Source organism: Tupaia chinensis, unplaced genomic scaffold (genome assembly GCF_000334495.1).
Source record: "Tupaia chinensis unplaced genomic scaffold, TupChi_1.0 Scaffold143584_1, whole genome shotgun sequence".
Taxonomy (NCBI): domain Eukaryota; kingdom Metazoa; phylum Chordata; class Mammalia; order Scandentia; family Tupaiidae; genus Tupaia; species Tupaia belangeri.
The window spans coordinates 7,038,304-7,059,899 of record NW_006203430.1 but is presented as its reverse complement, the minus strand read 5'-3'; the positions used below and the strand labels follow the sequence as shown (position 1 = coordinate 7,059,899).

Genomic DNA, 21,596 nt, shown 5'->3' with positions numbered 1-21,596 from the left:
AAATTGTTGCAATAAGAACAAATATGAAATGGAGGATATCCTTCTAGTTTGGGTACCCTCATGAGCAGCCTGCACACATGGAAGTGGTGGCCCAGCACTGGGATTTGAGATGCTCTGTAGGTATAGAGAGGGGTACTGAACTCCATCTGGTGGATTCTGGTACTCTTACACAATTCAGGAAATTATCAGGAAACACCAATAAAGCAATGTATTTTTGCAAGCAAGAATTCACCTTTGTGGAAATTTGAATCTGTGCTAAATAATTTTACTCAGTAATTGATAGCAGCAGTGTAAATGTAGCTCTTATGAAACATGATTTTATGATGTATTAAAATGTCTAAAGGGAGAAACCAGCAGATGCTATAATGGTTATGTCACTGGACTCCCATGCATGCCCAAAATCCCAAGAAGAGAGTGGAAGAGAAGGGATTGCAGTGTGGCTATCCCCCACAGGGAGTGAATTCTTGCTTTCTGTCTCTCTGGCAAGTTCATGTGCCCTATAGCGAAAATCTCTTTAAAAAAAAAAAAAGTTCATAGGGGCTACCAGGTGACATGGTGGTTAAGGCACTGGACTCCTACATGGCTGACCATGGTTTGAGTCCTGGATCTAGTGACTTGAAAATCACACTAGTGTGTGTGTGTGCATGCATTCCCAAAATCCTGAGAGGAGAATGAATGAGAAAGGATTGCAACATGACCATCATCATGGGAGGTGATTTCTTATTTGTCCTCTTTGTCTGTCTCTGGTGAGCATACACTCCCTATGGGGGTGGGGGAAGGTCCAAAACTGTTTATAATTTGTAGTAGCAAAATGCTGTAGGTTAGAAATAACTCAATTGCTCATTAACAGGACTGGTTGAAGTATCTATGGTACAATTCAGTGGAGTATTGGAAAGCCATAGAAAAGATTAAGAGTGACAGGTGATGGTGCAGTGGCAATGCATCTGGATCTATGTGGGAAAGGTCCTAAGTTTGAATCCCAAGATCTCCCCAAATACATAGGACATGCATTTATTTATATGCCTGTGATTCAGGCTGGCTGAGGCTGGGGTGGATCATGGCATGAAGATTATATTAGTGGTACTTGTCTCTCCCTCTTTTCTTTCCTCCCCCTACCTACCTATCTCTTCTCTCTCCCTCTCCCCCCATCTCTCTTATGGAAGAAATAAATAAATTTTAAAAGAAACTGTGAATTGAATCCCTGACTAGGTCAGCCTTAGGCATGCTGGAGGGCTGGAGGACTAGAAGAAAGGGATCATGGCATGGCCAGACCCTGTGGAGAATATGCGTGCTCTCTCTCATGCATATGCACACACTCTGTCATGAATAGAGAAAAACTATTCCAACTAATAAATAAAAAAGAACGATAGATTGGAAATGGTAATATTCTATTTCTACAGAAACAATAGCAGGGCTGGCTCAGGGCCTGGTGGTTAAGGCAGCCAAATCCGAAACGACCAGTCATATGGTTTGAGTCTCATTCCTGACAGCTTGAGAGACATGCTAGATGCATGGGCATATGCCCAGAATCTCAAGGGGAGGGAGAAATGGACTAAAAGAGATTGTGGTGTAATAGCGATGTTTAAAGATTATAAAACACTACTACATTATTGTTTGTTTTATTAATTTTGTCAGAGGGCATGTGTGCTTGTGGGGAGTAAGGGTAGTGAGAAAGCACCCCCTATGGGGAATAGTCTTGCCTTCTCCATTTCTCTCTCATTTTGGGATTTTGGGCATGCACGTACACACACCTGGTATGTTTCTCTAGCTATTGGGTCCAGGACTTGAACCATATAGTTGGCCGTGTGGGATACATGCCTTGGGCTGGCCCACATGATTATTTTTTTAATGCCAGAGAATGCACATGCCCACATGCGAGTCAGAGAGAGGAAGCACTCTCCAACAGAGCCTGGTCATTCCATAATCCTTTTTCCTCCAATTCTCCATACCTTCAAGATCCTCACTGCACTGGGACTGAGACTCAAATCCAGGTCAGCCATGTGGAATCTGGCTTCCTGTGTGTAGTACTTAGCCACTAAGTTTTGGGGCTAACCTACTACACTACATTGTTAAAATAGGCCCTAAAGCAAGTCTTAACAAATGTCGAAGCATTAAGATTATATAGAAAACATTCTCTTACCAGTAGAATTAAGCTAGATATCAGTAATAAAAATATTTTTATTATTTTATTTATCATTATTTTATTTATTTTTATTTATCATTATTTTTTTTATTTATCATTTTATTTATCTTTTTTTTTTTTTTAACTTGACCAGAGCAAGATACAGAGAAAGAGAGAGAGAGAGAGAGCCACCAGGTCTGGGATTCGACCTGTGGTCAGCCATGTGAGAGTCCAGTGCCCCTCAAAAAAGTTTATTTACTTCTTCCATGAGACATTTTATTTTTCTTTTTTTTTTTTTTAACTTGACCAGAGCAAGATACAGAGAAAGAGAGAGAGAGAGAGAGCCACCAGGTCTGGGATTCGACCTGTGGTCAGCCATGTGAGAGTCCAGTGCCCCTAACCACCATACCACCTGCCAGCCCAATAATAAAAAGATTTTAATACTTTCACATATATTTAGAAATTAAATCCCTTTTAAATGTCCTAAGAATGATTTCTCTTTTTTTGAAAGAATTATTTTTTTGCCTTTATTTATTTATTTATTTATTTATTTTAATTTAACCAGAGAGGGATAGAGTGAGAGGGAGACAGAAAGTGAGACAGGAAACCACCAGGTCTAGGACTTGAACTGCAGTCGGTCATGTGGGAGTCCAGCGACCCCAACCACCATGCCACCTGCCAGATCTCCTAAGAGTGATTTCTAAGAGTCAAAAAAGAATCTACGGTTAACTGTAACTAAACTGAGTAATAATGAAAGTGTGACACAACAAAACTTTTGAGATACTAAGTCATGACTACAGAGAAATGTATAGATGTTAATACATATATTAGAAAAGAAGAAACACTAAATAAAAATAATAGTAAAATGTCAAAAGCTTTCGTTCTGAGATTAGGAGTGAACCATGGATACCTGCTGTCATCCTGTGCTGGAGGTCCCAAACAGTACAGTCTGGCTAGAGAGCATTAAAGTTATAATGAATTAAAATGAAGAACTATAACTATAGTGATTCACAGATGGCATGATTATGTAGAAAATACAGAAGACTCTACAGGTTGTCTTTGAGAATTAGTAAGCAAATATAGGAAGGTTACTGATACAAAGTTAGTATGTAAAAACCAGAACAACAAAGAGTTGGAAAAATAATACAAAAATTATGTATATCAAGGTTGCTGACTAGAGTTGCCTTCTCTCTCACAAAAAAAAAAAAAAAAAGAAAAAGAAAAGAAAAGAAAAAGAAAGAAAAGGAAAGGAAAGGAAAAAAGGAAACTAAAACAAAGAATATACACCTGGTACACAGCTGAAGTGTTTGAGGGAGATGTTGGAGTACAGTGTGCCAATGGTGAAGATGCTATGGAGAATGAAAACTCAGAATGGCCTACCGTAAGGGGGAGCAAAGTATCCTGTGTCTGCCACCATCTTCCCAGTTGAAGTTGGCTTGGAACCAGAAGGGACATTCACAATGGGGAGAGGGGAAGCAAGAAACCCCCAGCAGCCTCCTTGATTATCTTGGACACTTGAAGTCTTTACTGTAGGGGAATCCTTCAACATTTGGAGACTCTGAGCATAGTTTAGGGAGTAGCTGTGCTAGGCTGGGGTAGGGTGGAGATTAATGCCACTGAGTTGTCCCAGATGAGTTTGGGTCATGTTCTAGCCTTATCTTTCTAGCCTGTGCCTGCACAAAGCAATCTTTTGATCATCTCCACCCATATCCTGCAGGAGCAGCCAGGTAAGGAAGCCCCATCAACAGCTAACCACACTGGGAGCTTTGGGAGCAACTGGACCCTCCTACACCCTGCATCCTGTGGAAGCATCTGTGTGAATGACTTTGCTCATAGCCATGCTCTCTGGAGAGGATCCACACCCTCTCCTGTGTCCCATGAGAGCAGCTGGGAGAGCAGCTCACCCACAGTCAAGTCACTAGAGCCCCCACATCCTGTGGGAACAGCTGGGTGAGCAACCTAGCTCACAGCCATGTACTATGTTGTGTGACCCTGCCCCTTTGCATACCATGGCAGCAGCCAGGAAAATGATCCCATCCACAGTGTCACATTACTCCAGGAACTGCTGGAGCAGCCCCACCTGTTCATGAAGATACCTGCCTTTACTGGAGCCAAGTTCCAGTTGATATATAGCCCCATAAATGCCTGTAGCTTAGGCTACACTGGTATTACCAAGGTTGGTTACAGCTGAAGAAATTACACAGAGACTACCATGAATACCTAGAACCAAAGGCAATGCACCTACCCCAACTGACATTCTAGGACATCTATAGGAGAAAGTCTTTCACCACAAAAAACATCCTGTAAAATTGGTAAAAACAGCTATTCCACCAGATGTGCAAATATCAACATAGACATGCAAGACACAAGAAAAATCAATGTAACATGATGTATCAAACATAATTAATATAGAAGGTAATAATTATTCTCCAGCAACAGACACCAAAGAAAAGAAAACCTTTGGAATGCCTGAAAAAGACTTCATAATGATCCCAAAGAAACTCAGCAAGAAACATGATAGTACACATAGATAATTCAGCACAGCCAGGAAAACATACAATCTGCATGAGAAACTCAACAAAAAGATACCATAAAAAAGAAACATGAATCTTAGGGTTGAGTTCAATTAAATAAAGTTAAGAAAAAAATATAAATGAGTGGAGAAGCAACGGCGGGGGGGCCGGAGGGGGGGATCTGCATGATGAATGGAACTGTTGGTGACTGACTGAGCAACCACTACCAAGCTGGGCACCAGGGAGATGGTTGAGACTGACCCCAAAACCATGGAGAACCTGACCTCTGTGGTGCAGACTCTCTTGCAACAGATACAAGATAAATTTCAGACCATGTCCAACCAGATCATTGGAAGAATTATGATATGAGTAGTCACATTGATGATCTGGAGAAAAACATCGCCGACCTCATGACACAGGCTGGGGGGGAGAAACTGGAAGGTGAAAACAAGATACCTGCCACACAGAAGAATTGAAGGTTGCTAATAACTAACACCGAAATCTGCAACACCAAGAGGAGACCAGCTGGCTTTTTGAACTAACTACTATGTGTAGACAGGTTTTATATGATAAAATGTGTGTTCTTAACCACATACTATATAGTGAGTTTAAAGAATGACACCCCCCCCAGTGTCTTGAATATGTTATCTTCGCACTTCGGGTCTTAGTTGTGCTATTAATTATTAAACACTAAAACTTTGGTAGTTCCTGTAATAAATAAATAATGAGTGATGACAACAGACTTTGTAAACAGAAGAAAGAATTTCTGAACATGAAGACAGGTTTTTTGAAATAACCCAGCTGGACCAAAAAAGGAAAGAGAAAAAGAGTAAAATAGAATGAAGAAAGTTTAAGCAACTTTGAGATACCAATAAGTGAACAAATATTCACATTATGGGAGTATCAGAAGGAGAAGAGACAAGAAAAGGGTTAGAAAACTTATTTCATGAGATAACAGAAGTCTGGAGTTTAAATTGGTTTCCAAATTCAGGAAACTTAAAGGTCCTCAAGTGGAGTCAACTCAAAAAATACTCCTCACTGAAGCACATTATAGTCAAACTGTCAAAAGCCAAAGATAGAGAATTCTAAAAACATCAACAAAATGTCAAGTCAGATATGAGAGAACTTCTGTTAGACTAACAGGATTTCTCAGCAGAAACTGTAGGACAGAAGAAAATGGAATGATGCATCAAAGTGCTGAAAGAAGAAAAAACTCTCAGCCAAGAATACTATACCCAGCAATGCTCTCCATTAGTAATGAAGTGAAGTCTTCCCTAGACAAGCAAAACAGAGGGAATTTATTGCCACTAGACCAGCTTTACAAGAAATACTTGGAGAAATTGTGCATCTGGGAGTATAAGGATGGTAACTACCATATCAAAAACATGTAATAATACAGAACTCACTGATAGGGTGGATGCACAAATGTGAAAGAGAAAGGAATCAAACCTTAACACTAGAGAAGACTGCTAAACTGCAAAGATAAACAAAACAGTAAGAGAGGAGGAAAGGAACCAAGTCAACACAAAGCAACTAGAAAATTGTAAACAGAATTACAGAGTAATTATCTCTCAATAATAACCTGGTGGTGTAATAGAGAAGGTGGTTGAATTCCACATGGTCAGCTGCACAGTTCAAGTCCAAGATCTGGCGGCTTGAAAAACACTGGGCACATGTGCATGTTTGCCAAAATCCCAAAAACAGAATGGAGGCAAAGGGATTGCATCATGACCATCTTTCATGAATGGAGGAAGGGGAGGTGCACTTTCTCTCTGTCTTTCTGTGGTGAGCACACATGCCCTCTGGCAAATTAGGAAACATAATAACCTTGAATAAGCAAGTTAAGCCTCCAAGATATAGACTGAGTGGATTTTTTTAAAAATGACAACTCAAGTATGCGTGCAAATACCATGCCACTTGATATAAGGGATTCAAGTGTCCATGGGTTTTGTTATCTGTTTGGGAAATCTTTAATCTCATGCAATACCTAGGGACACTAAATGGTGTTACACTATGTATGGTATGTCAAATATTAGTGCTCCACGTGATAAATTCTAAATAAATGATAACTGTTAAAATACCTGAGTTATCATCTGTATTCAATAAATGGTAGTTCCCTGCACCCAACCAAAACTTTAACATATGTCCTATTATTCCTTTCTTCTCTTCTCTTTATTTGATTTATTTCATGAGAGAGAGAGAGAGAGAGAAGGAAATAGGCACTCTTGACAAAGTCTCATGACATGATCACAACCCTCTTCCTGCCTAACCTTCCAGCCAGCCGCAATTATGGACATATATAGGTGCATCCAGTGTGTTTTTAGGTCAGCCTGGGAGCCAAACCACCATTTCTGATATGGCTCCAGCATCGCAGAGCAGCATCCTATCACCTGTACTACTGCAGTTGGACCAACATAATGTTCTATCATGTTTGAATAGAAGCTAACTAGTTCTGGGAAGCTCATCTGTACTTTTGAGTGTCTTCCAGGTGGTAGGCCCCTCTCCCCATTGTGCAGACTTAACTGATGGTCTTGTGATACATTAAGCCTTGGATGATGGGAATTGCCTTGCTGTCTGGTTTGGAAATACAGATATTTTGGGTGTGTCTGTTTTTAAGGTACCCAAACCCCTAAATAATAGCTAAACATCATCATTTTATTTTCCTCTTCTATAGTTGTGTGCTGCTCATCTCCCAACTGAATCAGAGGCACCAAATCATTATCAGGCAGTATGTCGTGCATTATTTGCAGAAACAATGGAACTCCACACATTTCTGACCAAAATTAAGAGTGCAAAGGAAGTAAGTACTACTGCTTTGATTATTTATTTATGTTGTAAAAGATAAACTTGATTGTTCAGCATTGTCCATCCTATTATTTAAAAATATTTTTTACTATCCTTTTGATGAGTGATAAAAATAATTTAGGAAAGAAGCAACTTAGACAAAATCAGATCTGTTCTTTTAAAATAACAATTGTGTGAATTATTTTATACAATAAAGATTTTCATGCAGCTTTAAACAGGAAGGAAATATGACTGAACTAGTTCATCCATTTTCCACGTGACTTGTATGTCAGCCTCTGTCTGCCACCCTTTTCTGCTGTACTGTTTAAAACATGTTAGCACCTCTTTCAGGAAAGGATCAGGACTCAGAAAGAAGTGACAGTCCTGAATGATCATTTCACTATTGCGAAGTGGATTTGCTTAGAGATTTAATGGAGGGGGAACCAGCAGTTAGCGTAATGGCTATGTCTCTGGACTCCCATGTAGTCGACCGCGGTTCGCGTCCTGGACCCAGTGGCTTAAAACTCAGGCCGGGCGCGTGTGCGTGCGTGCCCAAGATCCCGAGAGGAGAATGGAGGAGAAGGGATTGCGGCGTGGCCATCCCCCCTGGGGGTTGATTTCTCGCTTTCTGTCTCTCTGTCTCTCTGTCTGTCTGGCGAGCGCACACGCCCTAAAAGCAAAAACCTCTCAAAAAAAAAAAAAAAAGAGAGATTTAATGGAGGATAATGGAATTAATAGATAATCCAAATTTGTATTTTAACTATTTTATTTAATTATTACTTATTTTCATCTATGAATTTTATGTTATGTGTAAAATTCAAGCAATCTAATTCATTTAAAAGGTGAGTCATAGGACCAACTGTTGGCGTAATGACTGTGTCACTGGACTCCCATGTAGGTCCACCACAGTTTGAGTCTCGGACCCGGTGGCTTAAACTCATGCCGGGCACAGGTGGGTGCATGCCCAAGATCCTGAGAGGAGAATGGAGGAAGAGGGATTGCGGCGTGGCCATCCACCCTGGAGGGTGATTTCTCACTTTCTCTGTCTTTCTGGCAAGTGCACACACCCTAAAGCAAAAACCTCTCCAAAAAAAAAAAAAAAGATGAGTCACCATATTGTATATTACACAAACGATTGTAAAGATTTCATGAGATCTTATATAAAACAACCCAGCTTCTGATACACAGTGTGAGCACATCCATTATCATGGTAATGGATACCACTTCTTGTATAACTAATATGTAGAGTTTATCTGAAGCATGAGGCTAAAACTTAGCATGACCCACAGTCCAGGGATAACGACATGTGGGATGTGTAAGTGAGGAAGGAGAAACTAATTTAGATGCCAAGTAAGACTTAATTAGCCCTAGTCATAAGTAGGTGACAGATGTCTTGGCCAGATTGTCCTCAATAAATCACCTTTAAATAAATCTGTTGTTTATATACGGATAAAAAGCTCTAAGCATTCTTCTTATGCTCGAGCCAGGTTACTGGTTATAGTCTGTCATTTTATAACAGACTGATAAAAAGAAATTATGCCTGTTTTTTGTTTGTTTGTTATGTTTTTTAATTATGTAAAATTGAATCCAAGAGGAGAGTTGTCAACAGGTGGTTGTCAAAGGTACATTATATGCTGTTTGAAGAGTAATTACATATTTGTGTGTGTGTGTGTGTGTGTGTGTGTATGTGTGTATGTATGACTAGCTGTTACTGTGGGACAGAACCAGAGGAAGTGGGATCTGATTAAAGGCTTTATAGTGAACATCCAAAAGCACATCCTCAACTAAGGTTTATCAAATTATAGTAGAGATCACTTTCTAAGGCTGTGATTTCCTTCCTCAGCTTATTAAGACTGCCATTGCCTGCCCCTGAGCATTATTTTTAAGGTTTAAGTACAGTCCTGTGGGGTTTGTAAGTTAAATGAGCTCTTAAAGTTCTTCCAACACAGACATTCTTAGAAATCATTTCTGAGTTTAAAGAACAATATTACTAAGTATTTTCGCCACTCTACTCCAGTGAGCTTTAATTTTTTTTTTTTGTCAATTAAAACTTTGCTGGATGTACAAATGCATTCTCAAAGAGAAGTTTAAAGATTATCAAAATGTATTTAAATAGGAAACTCACAGGTGGAATAAAATTGGGGTTTGGCCTGCAGAGACTGCCGGGACTAACAGCAGTTGGCCTCAGCCTCGTCTCTCGCCTGTTACCACCCCCCAGTACAGGTCTTCATAGGCACTAGTTTTGTCCTTTTTTTTTTTTTTTTTTTTTTTTTTTTTTGGAGGTTGCTTGTACGTTTTGCTATAGGGTGCATGCACTTGCCAGAAAGACACAGAGAGACAGAAAGCGAGAAATCACCCCCTAGGGGGGATGGCCATGCTGCAGTTCCTTCTCCTCTATTCTCCTCTCGGGATCTTGGGCACGCACACACACGCGTGTCCGGCGTGAGTTTAAGCCACTGGGTCCAGGACTTGAACCTCAGTTGACTACAAGGGAGTCCAGCAATATAGCCACTATGCCAGCTGCTGGTTCCCTTTTCTTTTTTCATTTCTTTCTACTCCATTTGTCTCTGTTGATCTCCTGCTCAACTTTTCCCAGTCTTCTCTCTAGAAACTACACTTAGTTTTATAAATGAATTCTCTAGAGCTCCCAGGCTCTTTTCAGAACTCTCCTTCCCCAGGAAAATTTCTTTCTCTTGTGGGAAGCTGCTCTTTCCCCAATATCTTCCGTTCTCTGGACTGTAGTGGGGTTGGAGATATTCTCTCACTCTTCTACTGCCCTCCCAGCACAGTCTTCATAGTGTACAAACACCATTTTTCTTTTGATGCTTATGTCGTCTACTTCTGTCATTCTTAAACTCATGTCACTATCATCTGCCATCAGCTAGTGATTTCACAGATGGAGAGATGACAGTTGTGTATCCCTGGCTTCCCCCTACTTCAGGACACTTTTTATCTGAACTTACCTTCGACCTTGTAATAATGTGCAGTCATTTCAACTGGGAAATCATGGGTTCTCATTTCCCGCTTCCTAACTCTAACTCCTCTCGTAACCTGTACTCATTTTCCATTCCCATGCCTTCCTCATTTTCTTCCAATTTATCAGCTTCCCTGGATTTACTTTCTTTTTTATGTGGACTAGATCCAGTCACTTTTCCAGGAGTTCAGGTCCATCTGTCTCACCTTGGTCATGACACTAGCCACCCAGCTGTTACCTTCATCACGGAAATCCTCTCCACCACGTTCATCACCCCAGTGATGAATAAATTTGGAGATCACAAAATATCCTGATGAGTCTGGCTTCCGTGTGCTGTATGTGACCCTCCAGGCCAACTGCAGGCACTTACAAGGCTCTTCTTGGTGGGCAGTCCCACACAGGCGTTGGCTTAGAGGGCTCTCATTATCTGCAGGGAGTTGGAGGGACTTCAGCATCCTACCTTCTCTGGCAGGCTATGCTCACAGCACATCTGCACTCTCACATGACTGACTGTAGTTCAAGTCCTGGACTTGGCTGCAGGCTTTCTCAGTTTCCCTCTCTCTTTCTCTCTCTGGTCAAATTTAAAAATAATAATAATACATTAAGTTAAATAATTCTATTTTTTTTTTAAAGAAAGACCCTGTTAGGGGTGTATTCTGGATCTCTCTACTCAGAAGTAAGTAAACTTAAAAATCAAAAATAGCATTAACAAAAATATTCATACACGTTATTTCACGTATACGTATTAGTAGTTTTAATCTTTTTTCAAGTACCAAATTCACACTACTAATACTGTGTGTTAATTTCATTTTTTCCCTAAAGATCACAAAATATTGTATATATGCTAAGAATCAGACAATCTTTATACCTAAGACTCAGAGTGTACCAGTCAGGGTCTTCAAAATAATATTCAGTGATTCAGTAAGATAAGAAATTAATTTATCAGTGGTTTTCAAACTATCTTATATCTGTGTTTATGTATGTGAGTGTGTGTCTATGATTGGGGTAAAATCTGAACACTTACAGTAATAATGTTGCTGATTTGAGGGTCCAAAAGTACTTTATATTACATTCATTATATGCTGCATTGACAATTTATTTAAATATAGAATCTGCACTCTCTTTTTAAGTGTGGTAGTTCTATAAAGTAGTAACTACACTTACTGAAATGTAATATAAGGAAATGTACTGAAATGAAATGTAATGGCTGCTTTATGAAAGCACAGTGCCTGGTAGTTCCTCATCTACTTATTTTAAAAGCACATTTGTTTGTATTCATTATGTGATGATTTTCTTCTTAACAACGAATGAGAACCTTGTAGGTTATCCTCTGAATGATAGAGAAGATTCGGTTAGTCTTGATGTTGATATGTCTCAAATGCAATTTGATATCCTTGAAAGTACATACTACCATGTCTCATAAGCAATCGGATATCCTTGTGTGGAAGTGTAGCTGGGGGACTGCCTAAGCAATCCATGTAGTGTGGCAGGTTGTATGAAAGAAGAGCCACCTGCCCCGCCGCCAGTGACACTTTATAGTCCAGAACCCACTGGTGAGTGCTGTAGGAGGTGGGCAGTCACAAATGTAAGATTCTTTTATTGGAAAAAAGAAATTATACTAATGGCAGTATCCTTTAGTTCATTGCTGTCCAGGTAACTTTTTGATTACTAGTCCTTGGTTTTGTTATTATTAAGTGAAATGATCAGTTCCTAAAACTTTAACCCCTCTACTTTCCTGTATTACATCATCTATTTAGTTCCTATAGTGATCTCTCTTGCTTACTTTTTTTTTTTCTTAGTTTACAAGTTTTATTCAAGAACTCATACAAAACATTCCATATAAATAAGTTTTAGTCCTCCTCTTCCTTTTCTTCATCTTGGTCAATCTAGAAGTAATGGAATTTATAACTCTGTTGCTGTTAGCAACTACACACAACCAATCATGTAGATCATTTTTTTTCTAATAAAAAATATTGTATTTACTTAGAAGCATTCAGAATGTCAACAAAACAGCTGCAATTAGAGTGACACTGTACAGTTTAAAAACAAATCTTACACAGCCTTACATTTCAATTTTTTTCTTTAAAAGGAGTGAGTTGTGTACAGGGGGGTTAAATGCTTTATAGACAAGGGAAAAAACAATTGCACAAGAACCAACTTATTCTTCATCATCATCATCTTCTTCCTCTTCTTCCTTATCTTCATCTTCCTCATCTTCCTCCTCCTCCTTTTCCTTGCTCTTTCCGGCCTTGACAACTCCCTTTTTTGCTGCATCAGCCTTTCTTTTAGCTCGGTATGCAGCAATATCCTTTTCGTATTTTTCCTTCAGCTTCGCAGCCTTCTTTTCACAAGGCTGTTTATCATCTGCAGCAGTGTTATTCCACATCTCTCCCAGTTTCTTTGCAACATCATCAATGGATAGGTCAGGATGTTCTCCTTTGATTTGGGGGCAATATTCAGAACAGAACAAGAAAAAGGCCGAAGGAAGCCTCTTGGGTGCATTGGGATCCTTGAACTTCTTTTTTGTTTCCCCTTTAGGAGGGATGTAGGTTTTCATTTCTCTTTCATAACGGGCCTTGTCCACTTTTTTCATATCTTCAAACTTTCCTTTCTCTTTAGCAGACATGGTCTTCCAGCTCTCTGAGCACTTCTTAGAAAACTCTGAGAAGTTGACTGAAGCATCTGGGTGCTTCTTCTTGTGCTCCTCCCGGCAAGTTTGCACGAAGAATGCATATGATGACATTTTGCCTCTGGGCTTCTTAGGGTCTCCTCTGCCGGTGTTTAGTTATCTTTCCTCCGCGAGACACAGGGTCGCCCAGTGCCCGTCTGGCTCTCACTTGCCCTGGCGCTGTCTCTGTGGAGCTCAGTGTACTGCAGTGGCTGTGAGAGCGGGAGCCAGAAACAGCCTCCACATAGATTATTATTCTTCAAATATTTTTTGGTGAGATATTTCAAATACTGTTTGGAAAAGGGCCCCTCAGAAGTTACAGTGATCTTGCTCTTGCTCCTTTCAATGATTACAACCCCTCCACTGAGATTCCCAGCTTTTCCATTCACTTTGATTCTCTCCTGGAGAAACTGCTTAAAATTGGCAGCATTCATGATTCCATCTTCTACAGGGTGGGTGCGGTCAAGGGTAAACTTCAGAACCTGCTTCTTTGCCCCCCTTTGTCATAAGCGCCATGGCAGCAGCAGAGACAGGAAGACTTGCTTACTCCTTTTAATCCTCATACCAATCATTGACACTCTGAGTTTGTAAATTAATGAACGGAGGCATAGAGAGATTAGAGGTTCACGTAGAAGTAAGTTCTTAGCACTGCTGATGCCAGCGTATCTATTCATAGCCCACCCTTCAGTTTGGAAAGCTACTCAAATCTAATGTCACATATAACACACAGTATCAAAATGAAACCAAAGAGAATTCCTGAAGGAAAATGTAGGTGGAAACAGATACAGGCTTTTGTGCAGGTTTCGAAAGAAGAATGTGTAAGTGAGAGAGAATAAAATTTGGACTTGGAGGAGAAGGAGGGTTCATGAGGTAGGTGATGTGTGTGTGCATGTGTGGGCGGGTCCCAGGTATGTACACAAATGGGCTAGGGGAGGAAGGGAGCTTACATGGTTAAGTATGAGTAGGAAGTAAGAGGAAGCGATAAATGGGAAGAGACAGAATTTCATGGAAATGTCAGACAGATAAAATAATGTTAAGACTAGGAAGTCAGCTGATTATATTTTGGTATGTACCTGGCATGCTCTTACCATAATTACTCCCTAATGAGGGCATGCAGTGTGCTTGCCCTCTTCCCACCCCTCACCCACTGCCCTGGATCCTCCAGTAATGCAGTACTGAGCCCCACAACAACACTTCAGTCAACAATGGACTGCGCATACAATGGTAGTCCATAAAATTAAAATAAGCTGTACCATGTAGCATAGACATATGTCATCTAGGTTTGTCCACATAATGAAGCATTTCTCAGAATTTATCCCTGACATTTAGGGGCACATGACTGTACATTGTTTTACAGTAGAGATGTTAACAAAAATTTCTTACAGTAGAAAAGAACTCGATGTATCAGAAGTACACTATTTATATTAACAGTAATCTTTTTTTTTTTTTTAAGAAAACCCTGTGTTCTACCACTCATTATTTATGTGACCTCTTAAGTCAAACAACCTTTGCTAGACTTCTGTTTTCTCATCTCTAAAAATGATGGAGGAGGACCAGCTCGGTGGCACAGTGCAATACATTGCTCAAGAGAAGCTGGATTCTAGGACCACCAGGTGGCATGGTGGTTAAGGGCACTGGATTCCAACATGGCTGACCTAGGTTCAAGTCCAGGACCTGGTGGCTTACTTTCTCACTATTCCTCCCTCTCTCTCTCACTCTGTCTCTCAATAGTCAAACTTCAAAAAATAAATACATAAATACATAAACAAGGTTAAATTAATTCTAAAAAAAAAAAAAAGAGAGAGAGAGAGAGAGAAAAAACTGGATTCCACATGGTGACTGCAATTCAGATGCCCAGCCTCTTTAGCCTGAAACATACCTAGCACAAATGTGAGTGCCTAGGATCCAGTAGGACTAGAGGAAGGGGATCATAGCATGACCAGACCCTGTGGAGGGTACTTTGTCGTGAATAAAGAGAACCATTAGGAAAGAAAGAAAAAATGAGGAAGGGGATAGTTAGAAATTTTAAGTTTCCTTTTATTCCCAAAATTCTGTGTAGAAAATATAACCAGTGCACGTGACTAAATCTTTGTTCTATTCATTCAGTAAGTTTTCCCTTTCTTTTGTAAGGCTATAAAGGCAAAATATATACAGATAAAATTTGAGTGCATGCCAGGTACAGTTTGATATGAAATTATTACATAATATTTTATTTATAATTTTTTGGAGAAATTTTGCTATAGGGCTCATGCGCTCACCAGAAAGACAGAAAGAGACAAGAGAGATAGAAAGCGAGGGACCAGCGGTTAGCATAATGGCTATGTCTCTGGACTCCCATGTAGTCAACCGCAGTTCGCGTCCTGGACCTGGTAGCTTAAAACTCACACCGGGCGCGTGTGCGTGTGTGCCCGAGATCCCGAGAGGGGAATGGAGGAGAAGAGATTGTGGCATGGCCATCCCCCCTGGGGGGTGATTTCTTGCTTTCTGTCTCTCTGTCTCTCTCTGTCTGTCTTGGTGAGCGCACGTGCCCTATAGCGAAAACCTCTCCAAAAAAAAAAAGAAAGTGAGAAATCACCTCCCAAGGGGATGACCACGCCGCAATCCCTTCTCCTCCCTTCTCTTCTTGGGATCTTGGGCACGCATGCACACACGCGTGGCGTGAGTTAAAGCCACCGGATCTGGGACTTGAACTGCCATCGGCTACATGGGAGTTCAGCAACATAGCCATTATGCTAATTGCTGATTCCTATTTTATTTTATTTTATATTTTATATTTTAAATGTGCCATGGATTCGTACAGGAAATCAATTTAATGTTGTAGATATATTAATCAAATTTCAAGATGCTGTATACCTTTTCAAAAAACAGATTTAACCTTTGTAAATTGTTGAGCTAACTGCAACACTCAATACTGACATCACTTCGGTATTGATGTCAATATAGACTAAGACTTAAATTCTTTATTTCACAGAGAAATAATGTAGTGAAGAAACCTGGTAAAGAAGAAATTTCTAATATTAGACACGAATGAATAAACAGTGAAAATATTAGAGCCTTATGAAACTTTACGCATTCATCTTATTGCAGCAAGCATTATTTAAGGCATGTAAAGTGGATTTTTAAATGTCATAATCTCTATTTTCTAGGAGATTATGTGCTCAAAGGGATGCAAATGCTCTTTCCCCTTGCGCTTTCTTGCATCATACACGTAAATAACACCCGAACTAAAGTAGAATATTCTAAACGTTTTGGTCTTTGAAAGACATGTAATATAGTTAGGCCATCTTAGCTTTCTTCAGTGGCTGGCTGTGCAAGTGTGGATCATTGTTTCTGATGGCCTGATTGTAATCTTTGATCTCTTCTCAAGTGTGACTGCACTTGCACTTGCTTAGTTTCTTGTTGACATCTTAAATTCCCTTTATAAAGTCTGTCTTCACTTACTCTTTCAATTATGATTTTCTATTTACATCCTTCAAAGCCTCAGTGAAAGGACATCTGAGGCCACCCCAGACACCTCTATATATTTAGTACACACACAGCCTGTTCTTTTCTTTTTTAAGAACTGTTTATTCACTTTATTCATTTATTTTAATTTGACCAAAGAGAGAGACAGAGGGAGTCGGGGAAGTGAGAAAGCAAGCCACCAGGTCCAGGACTCAAACTGTGTTTGGCCATGTGGGAGTATCCAGCACTTGAACCACCACACTACTTTTTGGCCCCTGTTTTTGTTTTTTAATTTGCCAGAGGTGCATGTGCTCACAGGAGAGAGACAGAGAGATAGAAAGTAAAAAATACCCCCCCCCCATGGGACCTGGTTACCCTACAGTTCCTTTTCCTCCACTTCTCTGTCATTTGGGGATTTGGACACACACAGTCACCCAGCATGGTTTTCCAAGATGCCGGGTCTAGGACTCCAGCCACGGGGCTGGCTATGTGGAATCCAGTCTCCCTAACCTCCATGCTACAGGCTGGCTCCTTATAGCTTTTTTTTTTGAATTGCTTTATTTAACTTTATTTATTTGGTTATTTTTTAAAGGATTATTTAACTTTATTTATTTTAATTTGACCAGACAGGCATGAAGAGTCAGAGAGAGACAGAGAGAGAGACAGAAAATGAGAAAGCAAGCTGTTAGGTCTGGGACTCTAACCACATTCAGCCATGCGGTAGTTCAGAGCCCTTAACCATCATTTATTTATTTATTTATTTTCATTTCACCAGAGAGGGACAGAATAAGTGAGAATGTGAGAGAGAGGGGTGGGGAGAAGGTTAGAAAATGAACCTCCAGGTCTGGGACCAGAACTGCGGTTGGACATATGGGAGTCCAGCACCCTTAAGCACCACTCTACCTGTCTGCCCCCGTAGCTGTTTTTAGAAACTACATTACCTTGGTACTTCTTTTTCTTTATTCATGATAGAGTGTATGTATGCATACATGTTGGGGTGGAGAGACAGGAGCACCTCCACAGAGCCTGGTCAGCTCCTGATCTACTCCCTTCAGTTCTTCAGCCCTTCAGATCATGGGTACTTGTGTGGATTTCTGGCATGCTTCAGGCTGACCAGGCTGGAGATTTGAACTGTGGTTGCTCTGTGGGATACCGCTTCTCTTGAGGAACGAGTGCATCAGTGCCTCACCGTGGAGCCTTTCTGGCAGCCATCACTGTCTGCAGTTGTTTGATTGGTCTCTCTTCTTACTCATTGGCATCTGCCACTAACTGGGGGCAGAAGCCTTTCTCTTACATTTATTGTTCTATCCCAGTGTGACAGGGACTCTGTTAGTATTTGGTCGGTGTTGACCCTGTGCCTTTTATCTCAGTCCCGAGGCTCTGGGACTATCTCCAGAATGCAGAGCCTCCCTTGACTCCTCACTGCACCGGCCTTACCTTGTGTAGTAGTTTGGCATGTCGCCTGGCCATGACAAACGCTCCTAACGTTATTTCCCTATCCCTGTAGTCTTGTTCTCCAGCATTATTCCCATGTCAGTTCTTCTATACTTGTAGTGGAAAGGTTAAACCCTGGAGCATGCCAGGCAGCTGTTCTCCATCTGGCCCCATTCTGACCTCCTGGGTCCCTTCATTCACCACTCGCGGTCACATTTGGTTATTCTGCCTGCACATCCTTCAGCAATGGCCTCAGGACCTACCTGAAGTGTCTCTTTTCCTCATCTCTCACTTAGAATGCCTACTTACCCCTAAGATCTAACTCAAATGTCCACTATTGTCTTTTTAAAAAAATTTCTTTTTGCCAGAGGGCACATGTGCTTACCAAAGAGAAATGCAGAGAAGGAAAGTGAGAAAGCACCCTCCTCCCATGGGGGATGGTTACGTCACAATCCTGTCTCCATTTCTCCTTTCATGATTTTAGGCACATACAGACATGCCCAGTGTGGTCTTGTCTACAACTCGTACTGCACCGTTGGCCATGTGGAATCCCACTGCCTTGACCACTGTGCCACGGGCTGGTCCCTGACATGTTTTTACTGAAGTTAATGTCCTTATTCTCTATATTAATAGAGCACTCTGCTCAGGTTCTTTCAGTCACTTGACTCTGTATTGTACTTCCTGTTTATATATGTCTCCTCACTGTGAGCTTCTTAAGAATGACACCCACATTTATATTGTCAGCCCTTAGGTATTGCAAAGGCCTCCATCAGTGGGATTTTTTTTTTTAACCTAAGGAATAATATTTTTTGGTCTTAGTGTCTCCTAAGCTTTTAACATGTTTCCATTCAAGAGGAAACAGAATGAGGTTAGCATTAAATTGCTGATAGCCACATCTTTAGGGGCTGGGGGCAACACCAAGTATTGGGCCCTGTTAATTCACACCTGGTCTTCTGGATGCGTGTCATCCTCACATTCATTTTGCTGTCGAGAAGGAGAGTCTGAGGGATAGAGTAGGGCATTAAGATTGAATACTGCTTGATTTTTTAAATTAATTTTTTGAAAATTTTTATTCTAAGACAATTGATGTACTTGGGCAAAAAAAATTACCTAAAGCCCTCTGCAGCACCTCCCAACCCAGACCACCTGCATCACTTTCCTTACAGCCTTCCTGTATCTTGTTCTTTGCTTACATTAGCACTTTAATCCTCATGATAATCATGTTAATTAGGTAGCATTAGCTCTGCCTCCCCTCTCCATGTATAGACAGAAGAACTGAAGCATAATTTAACAAATTATAAAATTAGCTGTCAATGAAAGGAATTAGGATTAACCTTACTTTTTAGTTTTTAGAACTAGTAATGAACAGGGCCAGCATGTGGCATGAAGGTTAAGGTGCCGAATTCCACATGGTTTGAGTCTCAGACCCAGGGGCTTGAGAATCACACTAGACATATGTGCATATATGCTCAAAATCCCAAGAGGAAACTGATAAAGGGATTGCTTAGTGACCATCTGTACTCGGGGGTGACTTTCCGAACCCCCTGTGAGCACATATGCCCCATAGCTAAAACTGAAAAAAATAACAACAGAGTTAATCTTGAGATAGGAGGTCAGGATGTGAGGGAAATGTCTATAAATTTCAATATAACAGTGTAGGAGTAATAGTGAATGAACTGGGGAGACTTGACAGACATAATAGTCTTTTTTTTTTTTTTTTTCTTTCTTAATTTAAAAAGAAAGTCTCGCAATGTTGTTATCCCTCTGCTTCAGCCACCCAAGTAGCTGGGACTACAGGTGCATGCTGCCACACCTGGCCCTTTCAGATAGGTTCTTGCTGTGTTGCCCTTGCTGGCCACCAGCTTGCAATTCTCCTGCCTCAGCTTCCTGAGAAGCCGGGCTAGTGAGTAATGAGACACTACTGTAGATTTCAGTAGTAGAATCACTTAACATTTATTTTCTTTTACTTTAATTCCCATCAGTGCTTGATATGAACTTCTTGGCTATAATTTCCTTAAACAAAAATGAAATGACAACAGTGTTAAATTAGATATTAACTTAAAAAAAATATTATCATTATTCTTTGATTTTGACCAGAGACAGACAGAGAGAAAGAAAGAGAAAGCAAACCACTAGGTTCAGGACTTGAACCATGGTTGGCCATATGGGAATCCAGCGTCTCAACCACCATGCCACCTGCTGGCCCCTAAATATTGATTTTTAAAAGTTTATTTTTTTTCATGAGCAAGAGAAAGAGAGAGAAACAGAGAGATAGCACCCCTACTCGGGTCTTAATGCTGCATAATCCACCTTTAGCTCCAGCCAGCCTTGGATCCAGAGCATATGTGTGCCTAATATACCTGAAGAGGTCTTCAGACACAAATCCGGAATCCTTGCCAAAATGGCTGAGCCCCACAGAATATCATGTTTTACCACTACACCACTGTCTGACGCCCTAAGTACTGATTTTTAAAAAACAAATCCATAACAAAGATGATTTCATTGTTTATATTAACTTTTTGTTTGTTTGTTTTGTTTTTTTTTAGTGTTTTTTTTTTTTTTTTTCCGTAGAGCATGTTTACTCACCAGAGAGAGACAGAGAGAGGGAAAACAAGAAATCACCCCTCTGGGGGAATGGCCATGCCACAATCAATCCTCTCAACTCCCTTCTCCTCCTGGGATTTTGGGCACTCATGAACATGTACCCAGTGTGATTTTCAAACCACTAGGTCTGGAAATTGAACCATGGTTGGCCATGTGGGAATCCAGCACCTTAACCACCATGCCACCTATACCTGTTTATATTAACTTCTTGACCTTATATGTTTGAATTACCAATTTTTTTAAGACTTAGTTATTTAATTTATTCACTCGTTTGTTTTAATTTAACCAAGAGAGATACACACACACACACACACACACACACACACACACACAGAATCATTTCTCTTTTTTCCCTGAAATCACTAAATCACTAGTTCTCTTCTTTTTTTATTATCATCATAATCTTGTTTACATTACATTGAATTGCATATAACTTTACAATGTATTACATTGCTTTTTCAAAAGGGAATGCCATGCATGTCAGTCAATACATAGACATTAGCTAAGACTTTCAGTACTATATTCAAGAGCAGTGGAGAAAGTGGGTAGCCTTCCCTAGTACCTGTTTTTAGCGGAAAAGCTTTTAGCTTTTCCCCATTCAGTATAAAATGTTAGCTGTAGGTTTTTCATAGATAGCTTTTATTGTGTTGAGAAATTACCCTTTCATACCAATCTTACTGAGGGTCTTAATCATAAAAGGATGTTGTATTTTATCAAATGCTTTCTCCGCATCAATTGAAATGATCATATGGTTTTTATCTTTCTTTCTGTTAATGTGGTGTATTACATTTATGGTATTGCATATGTTGAACCACCCTTGCATCCCTGGGATAAAGCTTACCTGGTCGTGATGAATAATCTTTGTTATATGTTGTTGGATACAATTTGCGAGTATCTTGTTGAGAATTTTTGCATGAATATAGATTCATCAATGATATTGGTCTGTAGTTTCTTTTTGTTTTTTGTTTTTCTTTTCTTTTTCTTTCTTTTTCTTTTTTTTTTTTTTTTTTTTTTTTTTTTTTTTTTTTTTTTTTTTTGGCTGCGCGCTCCCCT

At 40.1% G+C, this 21,596-nt stretch overlaps 1 protein-coding gene and 1 pseudogene across 4 annotated transcripts in view; both read left to right on the top strand.

The window, feature by feature from the left end:
* The window catches only part of SPIRE1 (spire type actin nucleation factor 1), a 182,592-nt gene that overhangs the window by 77,950 nt on the left and 83,046 nt on the right, over positions 1-21,596 (top strand). For all 4 annotated transcript variants that reach the window (XM_006164052.2, XM_006164050.2, XM_006164051.2 and 1 more), the window contains exon 3: positions 7,310-7,435. In XM_006164052.2, coding sequence (XP_006164114.1) covers positions 7,310-7,435 — 126 coding nt within the window. The remainder of the gene's footprint in view (positions 1-7,309; positions 7,436-21,596) is intronic.
* LOC102481525 (heat shock factor-binding protein 1 pseudogene) lies at positions 4,791-5,149 on the top strand (annotated as a pseudogene).